The sequence below is a fragment of the Odontesthes bonariensis genome, chromosome 24 (genome assembly GCF_027942865.1).
Source record: "Odontesthes bonariensis isolate fOdoBon6 chromosome 24, fOdoBon6.hap1, whole genome shotgun sequence".
NCBI lineage: Eukaryota > Metazoa > Chordata > Actinopteri > Atheriniformes > Atherinopsidae > Odontesthes > Odontesthes bonariensis.
In genome coordinates this window covers 3190507-3205004 of record NC_134529.1, presented here as the reverse complement: position 1 = coordinate 3205004, position 14498 = coordinate 3190507, and the positions used below count along the sequence as shown (strand labels likewise).

Below are 14498 nucleotides of genomic sequence, written 5' to 3'. Positions count from 1 at the left end.
CAGGAAAGCAGCAGCAAACACACAACTGGATGCGTTGGAGTGAATCATGAGCTCCTGTTCAATAATTAGAATGAAGAATCTGTCCATAAAGTGGTAAAAGAAGCCCTCTGAGCGGCTTTTATCTGGTTCTGGAACACCTTTCTGGTTATATTGGAGGGTTTTTCTACATTAGAGATAAAATATTAACCAGTTATTTTAAATAAATTCAATAAAAGATGTGTTTGTAGGCTCAGAGAACGCCGGATGAAGATGAATCAGGGACACGCTTTGATGCGTAAATGCAGAAGAATGTCTTTAATCATGTAAGCAGCAGCAGGAACAAACCGGGAGTTATAAATCCAGTGTGTGTACTCCTAAAGAGACAAGAGGCCTTCAGCAGGAGTGCTTCAGAGAAGGTGAGACGGTGCGTGTCATCCATCAGAGCTTTCTGGAAGCGTCTCGCAGGTATCCGCCGACTCCTCGCAGACTGTTTGTCCTCTGCTGACGTCCAGGAGAGACGTTACGAGGACAGAGAGGAGCCGCTGTAACTCAGAGGCTTTCCCATGACGAAGATCTCAACCGCTGACTGAGACCGAGGAAAAGCGCTCAGAGAAAAGCTCTTAAAGATAATAAATTAAAAATCAGAAGCCAGCTCTGAAAAACCGCAGAAACGCCAGCATCTGGAGTAACTAAAACCATCTGATAGGAGGTGTCACAGTGCAAGATCCCAGTCCAGTTAAGACTCTCAGAGTTAAATGTTGCATGCAGTCTGTGGCAGAGTTTCAAATAAAAAGGTCCATATTCACTCTGCACTGGAAAAAAATCAAAGTCTTACCGAGTATATTTGTCTCATTTCTAGTCAAAATATCTCATTACACTTAATTTAAGACACAACTGCCTAACAAGTACCATTTCAGCCAGATATAGGGACTTGTTTGAAGACAATACATCTGGAATATCTTGTTAAATGAAAAAGTCTTGATACATGAGTCACATATCATATGAAACAAGCTTTTTTTTCATTTTTAAGCTAATTTCAAGATCACTTTTAACTCAAAAGTCCTAAATATCACATCTTATTTCAAGAAATCTTGACAAGCCGATTTTCACTAGTTCCATTGGCAGATTTTTTTGCTTATTTCAAGCAAAAACATCTTTTATTTGTTGTTTTTTTACTTATTTTTGGAGGGGCATTACACAAAGGTCCGCCACTTCTGGGCTCATCGTGCTTCATTATGCGCTGCAGCGACTACATTAAAACCTGAACTTTCTTTTAATTCAACATAATCTTTCTGAACTTACTCACCAGTTTTTTTCCTTTAAGTTTTGGCTTGTGATGATTCATGATGTTTAATCGAGCTTTATTTTGACATATTTGGGAAAACAGGATGGAAAAGCATGGCTGTGGGACCAAAACACTCAGGGTGCGTCTTTACTTTTCAGCTGTTATTGGTCATGCTGGCATGCAGCAACACTGGAAAAAAATGCCCCCCCAAAAATAAGTAAGAAAACAACAAATACGAGACGTTTTTGCTTGAAATAAGCAAATAAATCTGCCAATGGAACTAGTGAAAATCGGCTTGTCAAGATTTCTTAAAATAAAATGTGATATTTGGGACTTTTGAGTTAAAAGTGATCTTGAAATTAACTTAAAAACCTCTTCAAATGTAAAAAAAAAGCTTGTTTCATATGAAATATGACTCAAAACAATTTGTTATCAAGACTTTTTCACTTAACAAGATATTCCAGATGTATTGTCTTCAAACAAGTCCCTATATCTGGCTGAAATAGAACGTGTTAGGCAGTTGTGTCTTATATTAAGTGTAATGAGATACTCAATGAGACAAATATACTTGGTAATACTTAGATTTTTTCCTGCTGTAAAGCAGTGGGACCGACACAGAGAGAAATCTGCAGCTTTACCTCCTTCAGGTCCCCTTGGTCCGGCTTGTAGGTGATGATGTATTTGCGCACCGGTCCAGGCGCAGCGTCCCAGAAGAGCCTCATGGTGCTGTGAGTAACGTCGGTGATTCTCAGGGCTCCAGCGGGAGGCAAAGGCACTGCAGGAGAACAGGAGGAGGGCATCTTTTTAAAACTTTAAGGTAAAAAAACCTCTCCCATCCCAGCATCCCAGCCGACACGTTTGTGTCGACACTGGAAGAAGCCGAGTGACGCGACTGGGGCCGAAGTGATTTAAAACAAAAAGCAGCTTGTTTTAAAGCTGCTGCATCTGTTTTCTATCTGTGGGCTTTCTATCCAGAGCTCAGGAGATGGGATCCAGCCCCAATAAAACAACTGCTGACACAGATGAATTCAGCTGAGCCCTTTACCTTTTTTTAAAAGCATTTCTAAGAAAAAGGAGTAAAAAACGGTGGCGTCTGCAGACATGAAGACACTTGGAAACGTCTCTGAAGCGGAGCTTCTGTGGACACAAAGTGAGGATTACTCCCACGAATCGGCAGAAATACCAACTGGAGCTCGATGATATAAATATATATAAATATAGCTGTTTGCAGCAGATGAAAGGAGCACACTTTCACCTAAAATCAAACCGATCCACGTCAAGTTTCTACTTCTGGAGGCCAACAACAACAGTCTAAACCAGCTCCATCAGTTTTCTTTGCATTAATGCAAATATATTTTCACAGAATAGATTTTAAAAGCCTGCTGATGGTTTACATCTGTGATCTGTTCAGAGAATATAAAGCCAGCAGAGCTCTTAGATCCAAGGACTCAGGTCAGCTGGTCCAGTCCAGAGTCCAGACTAAACATGGAGAAGCAGCATTTAGCTGTTATGCTGCAAACAAGTGGAACAAACTGCCAGTGGAGATTAAACTTTCACCAAATGGAGACATTTTTAAATCCAGGTTAAAGACATTTCTGTTCTCATGTGTCTATGCATGAAATCTGCACGCTATCTTTGAACTTATCTGGACTGTTGCTGGTTTTTAAATTAATTTAAATGATTTTATTTGTTTCTCTTTATATTCTTTTATGTATTTTTAATGCTTCTTCCACTCCCTGCTGCAATGCTTTTATTTCATGTGAAGCACTTTGAACTGTTTTGTACATGAAATGTGCTATAAATAAATTTGATTTGATTACGTTTGCATTATGAACTCCACTGGAGATAAAGTCAGTGTTTGAGTTGCTAAAAAAAATAAACTGAAAACTTCTCTTCTTATCAGCAGATTTTTATGTCTTATGACAACCAGGAAAATCAAACAATTCAAATATCTAAACATTGCACGACTCTGTATATTTATTTAATGTTGCAATCTGCTGAAATTTGACCCAAATTCAGGAAAAAAACACGTGCTTTCTATGAAAATGCTGCTGTTACCGGCCCAGCCTTTCCCTTTCAGGAGGTTTGCTCTCAGTAACCTGGCTGGTTCTGGGTTTCTTTCTGTTCCTACACTAAGAACTAAAGAGTTACGATGAGCAGTGAGGGGAAGAACTTATGAATGGGGGAGAAAACGTCTGCCAGTCAGCGATAAAAACAGGGTGGATTAGGCAGTGAATAAGCTTTCGTCTGTCATCAATTATCCGAGCTGCAGCCAGGAAATGCCTGCAGAGGTGATGAGCTCCGGGTCTAAATGTGGTCATTCACAGTAAAGATGAAGCTAATACAAAGTTAGGACGTTTTGTTTTTAACTCGTTTGTGTCTGAGGTCTTGAGCTCATCTTTTGGGTCTCTTTTGTCCGGCTTTTCTTTAATTTAACCAAGAAATATGGAGCTGCTGAGTGGATTTTTGTGGCGTTTGTACCTGCATTTAGCCCGGCGTCTGTTGCTCTTACTCTGCCGGCGTAGGTTAAATCTAACGTAAGACTGGATCATTTGCTCTTTAGCTTCCCCTGCAGCTGCTGGATGCAACACCACCGTCATGAAAACACAACTTCGCGTGAGCTCTGAAGCTGCAAAGCTGCACGTGCGAGGCCTTAAACGCTTCGGTGCACGGCTGGACGCCAACGCAAGTAAGATTTAAGGTTCACAAACTTCTCCAGAGCTGTCTGAACACATTTTGTCGCCTCCCGAGGAGCTCCGCCTCCTTTAAAAGATGCTTTAATGCAGTACACTGGAAAAAATGCCCCTCCAAAAATAAGTAAGAAAAACAACAAATAAAAGACGTTTTTGCTTGAAATAAGCAAAAAATCTGCCAATGGAACTAGTGAAAATCGGCTTGTCGAGATTTCTTGAAATAAAATGTGATATTTAGGACTTTTGAGTTAAAAGTGATCTTGAAATTAGCTTAAAAACCTCTTCAAATGTCAAAAAAAAGCTTGTTTCATGTGAAATATGACTCAAAACAATTTGTTTTCAAGACTTTTTCACTTAACAAGATATTCCAGATGTATTGTCTTCAAACAAGTCCCTATATCTGGCTGAAATGGTGCTTGTTAGGCAGTTGTGTCTGATATTAAGTGTAATGAGATACTCAATGAGACAAATACTTGGTAAGATTTAGATTTTTTCCAGTGTAAAGATGCAGTTTGTTACGTACAGGTGACTCCGCTGCCATCCAGAGCGTCACTGCTGGCTTCGCCGTGCAGGGCGAAGATCCTGATGGCGTACTCCGTGTTGGGGATCAGCTGCAGCAGCTGGGTGGTAATCACGTCTCCTGGAAGACGAACCTGCAGAGGAACACAGGAGGAAAAGGTAAGAAACGCACTGTATACCTCCTGTAAACGCTAAACGCCACCTGCTTCTGAATTGGAAATGGATCAAAGAGACTGAAAGTAGAGAAAATTAGATATTCAAGTAGAAGAAACTTGAGCAAATTTTACAGTAAATGGCCATTTATGGACTTTTTTGCGACAATATAACCCCCCTCCCCCTTCTTTCTTCTTTTATTTATTTATTTATTTTTTCTATTCTACGTAACAATGCAGACAGTTTAATCATCTTAGACTATGTCATAAATCCTTTTTCATTGTATAGTCTATTTGGCCTTTTTTCTGCAATCTTATATATAAGATTGTGTATAAATATATATTTATAAATATGTTTAAAATATAAATATATTTATATAATTTATATAAATATATTTATATAATTTATATAAATATATTTATATTTTAAACATATTTAAAAATATATATTTATACATTTTCTGCAATCTTTGTATATATACAAACATGTTTAATGACCACACCATTGTATAACGCTATATGTAAGTGCCTCTGTTACCCTTATATACATATCAATAAAAAATATTTCAAGAAAAAAAAGAAATACACTGTAGCATGTTTGTTTTTTTTTGGTGATTTTTGTCTAAATATCTGTTGGGCAGAGATCCCGCTGACCCCCCCGGGAAGCTCACAGGGTGGTTTCATGTAAGAAAACGCTGGATTAACTGAACATAACTGCACAAAATGCCACAGATGTCATCACCATAAGCATAGCCAGAAGTATAACATGTGCTTTTGGTCATCTGGGGAGGTTTTCCTCCACTTTGGAGCGCTTTGTGACAATACTCCCACGGAGAAAGCCAGATCCATAAAGAGATTTTGGTGTGGAACCAACAGCCTGTTCGGCACACCCTGAGTTTAGAAGCTCCTTAATGTTTGCATCCAGGCTGCGAAGTGTTCACACTGGAAAAAATCAAAGTCTTACCAAGTATATTTGTCTCATTTTTAGTCCAAATATCTCATTACACTTAATATAAGACACAACTGCCTAACTAGTACTATTTCAGCCAGATATAGGGACTTGTTTGAAGACAATACATCTGGAATATCTTGTTAAATGAAAAAGTCTTGAAAACAAATTGTTTTGAGTCACATATCATATGAAACAAGCTTTCTTTTTTTTTCATTTGAAGAGGTTTTTAAGCTAATTTCAAGATCACTTTTATCTCAAAAGTTCCAAATATCACATCTTATTTCAAGAAATCTTGACAAGCCGATTTTCACTAGTTCCATTGGCAGATTTATTTGCTTATTTCAAGCAAAAACATCTCGTATTTGTTGTTTTTTTACTTATTTTTGGAGGGGCATTTTTTCCAGTGCACTCACTACTACAGCAAATCTCCACTGGAAAAAATGCCTCTCCAAAAATAAGAAAAACAACAAATAATCAAGATTTCTTGAAATAAAATGTGATATTTAGAACTTTTGAGTTAAAAGTGATCTTGAAATTAGCTTAAAAACCTCTTCAAATGTAAAAAAAAAAAAAAAAAAGCTTGTTTCATGTGAAATATGACTCAAAACAATTTCGTTTAACAAGATATTCCAGATGTATTGTCTTCAAACAAGTCCCTATATCTGGCTGAAATAGCACTTGTTAGGCAGTTGTGTCTTATATTAAGTGTAATGAGATATTTTGACTGGAAATGAGACAAATAAACTTGCTAAGACTTTGATTTTTTTCCAGTGTGAATGAATCTTAAAGAGAAAACAGTAATTTACCGTCATTATTCTTTTATTTCAGATTCCTTATCATCAACTTCGTCTAATCTGTTCATCTATTAGTCAACATGGCCGTGAAACTCTGAAATCCCAGCACAAAAAACAGGCAAAGTCCTTTAATTGGGAACATCTTGCAGATAGCAGTATTTGCATTAAAGTTGTTCATGTTGCGTGAAGGTTACCGAATTCATGATTAACACCGCCGCACATGTATTTCCAACACAGACCGCCTCATTAAATCATCCTTACAATTTTCCGCCACTGCATAATTACGCGTGTAGGTTTAACGCCACACAGGCGTTCGGCTCCATCCACGCAGCATCTGTTGGGTTTATATCATCCCGATGACTTCAGGCCATGAGCTAATCCTTCCCATTACTCTGAGCCGGGCCGCTGAAGGCCACGTCCCGCTCCGCAGAGCGCTCATCCTTTCACCATCTGGAGGCAGCCATGTTTCATGTGAAATAAATCTGGAAGCACGCAGATATTTCTGGGTCTGCTTTACATGCGAGTGCTCCGTTCTGAGGCGTCGTATCGCCTTAACGCCTTCAGAGTCGGTTCTGGAGGGCCGCTGTCCTGCAGGTTTTACACCCGATTCGGATGAAATGGATCTCTTCAAAAGATTGTTAAGTTCTCCACAAACCTGCTGACGATGCATCGATCTGAATCAGGTGTGTCGGAGCAGGGAAACGTGTAAAACCTGCAGGACATCCCTGTTCTATTAGAAGGAATTCATCCAATTAAGAGTGGGGTCACATGGCACTGAAAGGATCGGATTATTGGCTAAATTACAATCAGACTGAGTTATTAAGTGCATGTAGACACCTTAATCTGACTAAGAATTGGATCGGATTAAGACCCCCAGATAACTCGATTGAAAGCCCAACGGGGTTAACAATTTTCCCGTTGCCATGGTTACGCATCGTAACAGTTGGAAAAAGCTACGTAATGACCTATATTGATATTGTAATGTTTAATTTTTTTAGGTTTTGAGCTCCTTTTTCTACTTTTCTGCCATCTAACAACGCTTTAAAATGAACAACAAGCAGAACAGCAGCTCAGTGTGGATGTGAACGGTAGATTTCTGAAGTTTTCTGATGTTCTAACGTGAGCTTCTCTGAAGCGGGAACATTCAGTAGCCTGTTTCTGACCTGCGTCAGGTTAGCATCTGGTGAGCTGATCCGCACTCAGCAGGGACACATGGCTCTGAAAGGATCGGATTATTGGCTAAATCACAATCAGACTGAGTTATTAAGTGCATGTAGACACCTTAATCTGACTAAGAATTGGATCGGATGGGATTCAGACCCCAAGATAACTGGGCTGAAAGTCACTCTAAACCTGCTTGTAGACGCTGAAGCACGTGGTGAATCAGACTTTGCGTTCTGCTCCAGATGTTTTCCCGGGGTCGTGACCCGGAAGTCAAAGGAGACGATATTCCTGTTGTTGTCGCCGTCAGAAAGAAACAAACAACGCGATGGAGAATGCTCCGTTGGGCATCGAGTTTGTGCAACAAGCAGCTCATCACAGAGCAAATGTAGAGGGACGTAGCTTCATCTGGCTCTGCGTTCTCCATCTTTCTCCAATGCCTGAGTTTGTTGTTGTTGTTGGTGGTGAAGAGGTCAACAGGAAGTGGCTCTATTAGCAACAGCTGGAATGGGTACAGCGCCACCTATCATACCGGGGTATGACACGCTTTGTGCCTCTGATCCCATTCATTCACCGCCATATATCCAAGGAGAATTACCCTTGCTCAACTCATTCTGATTGTAATTTAGCCAATAATCCGATCCTTTCAGGGCCATGTGACCCCACTGACTCCGAGGGACAATTTAGAGTCACCAGTTAAGCTAACATGCATGTTTTTGGACGGTGAAAGGAAGCCGGAGTACCCGGCGAGAAACATGCAAACTCCACAAAGAGAGAACCAGCCGGGAATCGAACCTGGGACCTGAGTATGTGTGGAAAACAAGCCCTCTGCCCTCTGCCCTCTGCCCTCTGCATCAGAAGGAAGGAACCATCATGCAATGCTAGCCAGCCAGCGGTGGCATACTTTCATCAGACGACCCTGAATGTGGGCGTGGATCATTTCTGGAGGCCCACGTTTGTGGAAGCCGACATAGAGATGTTCAAACTGCTAAACCGGAGGCTTCAAAGGTTGTCCCCAACCTGCCGTCCATCGTTCCTGTGCAGTCTGAAACTGTCAGATCATCATCAGCTTCCAGCTCGGAGAGCTTTCAAGCTCCAAGTCAATGGCTGTGTTTGAAACCGCATACTTCTCCTACTACTCCTACTAACTTTTTGAGTTAGTATGCTAGTTTGAGTAAGCAGAAGTTCCCGGATGCATACTAGATTCTCCGAAATGTTGGGTATGCATCATGAGGTTACTACTCATACTCAAACTACCCAAGATGCAACGTAACGTGACGTCGCCGATCGTAATTTCCTGTCAAAACGGCAGTTTCAAGCTAGCTACAACGAGGGTAGGTTCACTTCCTGTTTTCAAAACAAAAGCACCAATTGTATGGTAATGGCTTTCCCTATGATAAAAGGCAACGGGTATTTTATTTTGTGAAAATAACCGGAACACTGGAAAAAAAAAAATCAAAATCTTACCAAGTATATTTGTCTCATTTCTAGTCCAAATATCTCATTACACTTAATATAAGACACAACTGCCTAACAAGTACCATTTCAGCCAGATATAGGGACTTGTTTTAATACAATACATCTGGAATATCTTGTTAAATGAAAAAGCCTTGAAAACAAATAGTTTTGAGTCATATTTCATATGAAACAAGCTTTTTTTTTCATTTGAAGAGGTTTTTAAGCTAATTTCAAGATCACTTTTATCTCAAAAGTCCCAAATATCACATTTTATTTCAAGAAATCTTGACAAGCCGATTTTCACTAGTTCCATTGGCAGATTTTTTTGCTTATTTCAAGCAAAAATGTCTTGTATTTGTTGTTTTTCTTACTTATTTTTGGAAGGGCATTTTTTCCAGTGAAGTGCGTTAGCTCACTGCGGCTAGCTTTAGTAGCGCCGAATTCGTGGGAACTAAATTGTAAACAGCCGGTATTTTGTCAGGTTTTCAACACGTTGGGGATCTAAACGACTACTTTCGCTCCTGAAAATGTTTCAAATGTTGCTAAAGTTTACAGAGTTTAGAGCTTAAGGGAAATCAGCTTCAGGCCGGCTGATTTCAGCTCGGGCAGGAGCGAAATGCATTGTGGGTAAACGCTCTGCACACTGTCTGATCGATGAGTATGTAGTATGTAGTATGCAGTATGTAGTATGTAGTATGCAGTATGCAGTATGTAGTATGTAGTATGTAGTATGCAGTATGCAGTATGTAGTATGTAGTATGTAGTATGCAGTATGCGGTATGTAGTATGCAGTAAGCAGTATGTGGTATGTAGTATGTAGTATGCGGTATGTAGTATGTAGTATGTAGTATGCAGTATGCAGTATGTAGTATGTAGTATGCAGTATGCAGTATAGAAGTATGCAGTTTCGAACACAGCCAAAGAAATATTGAATCTTTCAGGAAAAAGTTGACGTTACCTCTTGCTCCAGCTGAGGCTCGGAAGCGTTGATGGATTTGTAGCGCAGCATGTAGCCCGTGGCGCCGAACACCGCGTCCCATCTCACCCTCATGCTGTTCATGGTCTCATCGTAGACGTTCATGTTCTTCACTGCTGGCAGCGGCACTGAAAGCACAAACCAATCAGAACGTGGAATGTCCTTTAATCAAAGGGAATGCAATTCTTTCATATCTTTACAAGTGTTTGAGGAAAAAACTGGAGATTCTTTGGATGAAAGGTCCGACCGGGATACATAATATTTGGAGCCGGTTTTGGCCCAAACGGGGACAGTGATACAAACAGGCTGCAACATCAGGATCACATTTAAGAAAATCACAGGATGTCCCCAAGAAATCATGTGCGAGTGGAGACCCGAATCCTTCTAAAAGCTAAACGCCGTCAGAAAACAGCCTCTCAGAACCTCTGGGTTTCATCAAGAATTGGACAGAATCAGAAGATAAAGTTTTCTTAGGGGTTCATCTGACAGGTTCCATGTACATTGGAAACCATTGCTTACTTATTTAGATTTATTTAGGTTGCCGGTTCAGGAGGTAGCGGGATGAAGCCCCACTTTGTGTTTATATCGGAGATCTTCCCCTCATGGCAGCAGTGACAGTTGGTTTGTCCCGGTGAGGGGGGAGTAAGCAGCCAATAATACTCACGTTGTATATGTAAAGATCAGTATTAGCACGTTGTATCATTTATTTAGTCGTTTGTATTTGTTTATGTTATTATTATTAGTGTTATTAGGGACCGAGCAGTGAAACTGCAAGGACCCTATTTTATCTTTAAGGTTTATTATTATTATTCTTTGCAAAAGGTACTCGCAAACTCATGAAATTTTGCAAGCACCACCTGCCAGTCGACGACATGAAAGAATCTAAACTTTATATTTTTGGGAGTCGCTCACTGACTCTGTAGCGCCCCTTACGATACTTAAAAATGGTCCCCGCAATAGAATTAGTTTCTCGTGGGATGACGAAATTCGGTATACTCATTCATCATGCCCAGACGCACAAAAAAGTCTCTTACTACCATGGTCCCACGTTCACAGGAAGGTGGCCATTTTGGATGGAAAGTGCGTTTTAGTTCCATTTTTGCCCGATTTCATCCCTACATGTGATCGAACTTGTCCTACAGATTTAATTTCTATGTATTATTATTAATATTACGTATTGTTATTATTATTGTAGTATTTATTTGTCTACTTCTTTTTTTATTATTATTAATTTATTTTAATTATCCTTAGTACTCTTAATTGTTGTTGTTTTTGTCTTTATTTAGCTATTTACTTCTCTGTGAACTCCTACAACATGTAAAAGACCTGGGGGGGGGGGTGTACACAAGTTCTTAAGTTGTTTGGAAAAACAAAAAAGAAAATTACTTGTATTCCTGTATACACTTCATATTTTTGTCTTGCATTTGATAAATAAAAGAAAACAGAATTGGACAGAATCGTCATTAATTAGTTTCACATGTGTGAAAATCTTTTAGAGGTTAAACCCTTGTGTAAGACATGTTAAAGGACATTTATTTGTGGTCTTGACACGGATTGTGTCCACAAAGAATGATAAATTTCACTTCTTGGTTATAATAATCTGGATTTTTGAGAGATAAATCAGCTGTTTTTTAAATCCAAACTCTTTACAGTCGTGCACCTTTAAAAGTGGGATTTTTGGCCTTTCATCAGTCTAGTTTTGACTGATGCAAACCCACATCCCTTCACAGTCTGACTGCAGAGACATTATGACCTAATGGAGTGTAAGTTTAAAATGAGTGTAAATAACGCCGCAGCGACCCAACGGCGGTGGGTGGCCATCGAAGAGGACGATAATAGCTTTACAGCAGCAGCTAACAGCTCATTGTAAAACATTTTAGGACAAATAAAGAGAGGAATAAGCCAATAAAATCCCTTAGAGCTGCGAACTTAACACATTGTGAGATTAAATCAGTTTGTTTAAGGTAAATGCAGAGACCGCGGCCCTGATAAATAACCTTTTACGGCCCCGAGCGATTCCAACTCTGCCCGCGAAAGACAAACATCGGCTCCTAGCATTGCATCATGGGACATTGTAAACAGTCGTCAACCTCAGATATTGCACATAAAGAGATGTCGGGCTGGTGATGAAGGCGTGAAACGGGATAATTAGCAGATAAATAAAGTCGTTAAAGTTAAACAAAGCAAACAAAAAGGACAGATTTAACCAAACCCCCACCCGGTGTCCCTTATCGTGTCGGGGGAGGAGGCCAGGTTGGACGTTTGTGCAGAGGAAGGCAGAGGAAACACTCACAGGTAGTCTCGGTGCCCTTCAGAGGCTCGCTGTTGACCTCTCCAACCACGGCGTAAACGTTGACCAGGTACTCGGTCAGAGGGGTCAGCTGTTCCAGGACCACCGTGGTCACCTTCCCATCCACCGACCGCTGGAAGGACAAAGGAGAAAAGCCCGGTTAGCACTCACAAGCCCCACAAAGCTGAAGCTGCAGAGCCTTCAGGTGCTTAAGGTCCTGCTACATGTTAGCATGGGGAGCTACTCTGAGCCATGTTTTAAGACCCTGCTACATGTTAGCATGGGGAGCTACTCTGAGCCATGTTTTAAGACCCTGCTACATGTTAGCATGGGGAGCTACTCTGAGCCATGTTTTAAGACCCTGCTACATGTTAGCATGGGGAGCTACTCTGAGCCATGTTTTAAGACCCTGCTACATGTTAGCATGGGGAGCTACTCTGAGCCATGTTTTAAGACCCTGCTACATGTTAGCATGGGGAGCTACCCTGAGCCATGTTTTAAGACCCTGCTACATGTTAGCATGGGGAGCTACCCTGAGCCATGTTTTAAGACCCTGCTACATGTTAGCATGGGGAGCTACTCTGAGCCATGTTTTAAGACCCTGCTACATGTTAGCATGGGGAGCTACTCTGAGCCATGTTTTAAGACCCTGCTACATGTTAGCATGGGGAGCTACTCTGAGCCATGTTTTAAGACCCTGCTACATGTTAGCATGGGGAGCTACTCTGAGCCATGTTTTAAGACCCTGCTACATGTTAGCATGGGGAGCTACTCTGAGCCATGTTTTAAGACCCTGCTACATGTTAGAATTGGGAGCTACTCTGAGCCATGTTTTAAGACCCTGCTACATGTTAGCATGGGGAGCTACTCTGAGCCATGTTTTAAGACCCTGCTACATGTTAGCATGGGGAGCTACTCTGAGCCATGTTTTAAGACCCTGCTACATGTTAGCATGGGGAGCTACTCTGAGCCATGTTTTAAGACCCTGCTACATGTTAGCATGGGGAGCTACTCTGAGCCATGTTTTAAGACCCTGCTACATGTTAGCATGGGGAGGTACCCTGAGCCATGTTTTAAGACCCTGCTACATGTTAGCATGGGGAGCTACTCTGAGCCATGTTTTAAGACCCTGCTACATGTTAGCATGGGGAGCTACTCTGAGCCATGTTTTAAGACCCTGCTACATGTTAGCATGGGGAGCTACTCTGAGCCATGTTTTAAGACCCTGCTACATGTTAGCATGGGGAGCTACTCTGAGCCATGTTTTAAGTTCCTGCTACATGTTAGCATGGGGAGCTACTATGAGCCATGTTTTAAGACCCTGCTACATGTTAGCATGGGGAGCTACTCTGAGCCATGTTTTAAGACCCTGCTACATGTTAGCATGGGGAGCTACTCTGAGCCATGTTTTAAGACCCTGCTACATGTTAGCATGGGGAGGTACCCTGAGCCATGTTTTAAGACCCTGCTACATGTTAGCATGGGGAGCTACTCTGAGCCATGTTTTAAGACCCTGCTACATGTTAGCATGGGGAGCTACTCTGAGCCATGTTTTAAGACCCTGCTACATGTTAGCATGGGGAGCTACTCTGAGCCATGTTTTAAGACCCTGCTACATGTTAGCATGGGGAGCTACTCTGAGCCATGTTTTAAGACCCTGCTACATGTTAGCATGGGGAGCTACTATGAGCCCTATGCTAAGGCCCAAGTTATTGGGGAAAAGCCGGAGTTCAAACAGTATCTGGAAAAAATGCCCCTCCAAAAATAAGTACAAAAAACAACAAATAAAAGACGTTTTTGCTTGAAATAAGCAAAAAAAATCTGCTAATGGAACTAGTGAAAATCGAGATTTCTTGAAATAAGATGTGATATTTGGAACTTTTGAGATAAAAGTGATCTTGAAATTAGCTTAAAAACCTCTTCGAATGTAAAAAAAAAAAAGCTTGTTTCATATGATATGTGACTCAAAACAATTTGTTTTCAAGACTTTTTCACTTAACAAGATATTCCAGATGTATCGTCTTCAAACAAGTCCCTATATCTGGCTGAAATAGTACTTGTTAGGCAGTTGTGTCTTATATTAAGTGTAATGAGATATTTTGACTAGAAATGAGACAAATATACTTGGTAAAGCTTTGATTTTTTTCCATTGAGGCCAGTAAAAGCAAGAAAAACCTTAAACTTATATATGAGCAGATCAATGGCAGTCACACAGATGTGTGAAGAACATTTAAGCCGG

The 14498-nt window shown here is 40.6% G+C and overlaps 1 protein-coding gene across 2 annotated transcripts in view; it reads right to left on the bottom strand.

The window, feature by feature from the left end:
* The window catches only part of col12a1b (collagen, type XII, alpha 1b), a 194401-nt gene that overhangs the window by 112313 nt on the left and 67590 nt on the right, over positions 1–14498 (bottom strand). For both annotated transcript variants that reach the window (XM_075459638.1, XM_075459639.1), the window contains exons 22-25: positions 12263–12392; positions 9952–10097; positions 4481–4610; positions 1903–2039 (exon numbers count right to left, since the gene is read on the bottom strand). In XM_075459638.1, coding sequence (XP_075315753.1) covers positions 1903–2039; positions 4481–4610; positions 9952–10097; positions 12263–12392 — 543 coding nt within the window. The remainder of the gene's footprint in view (positions 1–1902; positions 2040–4480; positions 4611–9951; positions 10098–12262; positions 12393–14498) is intronic.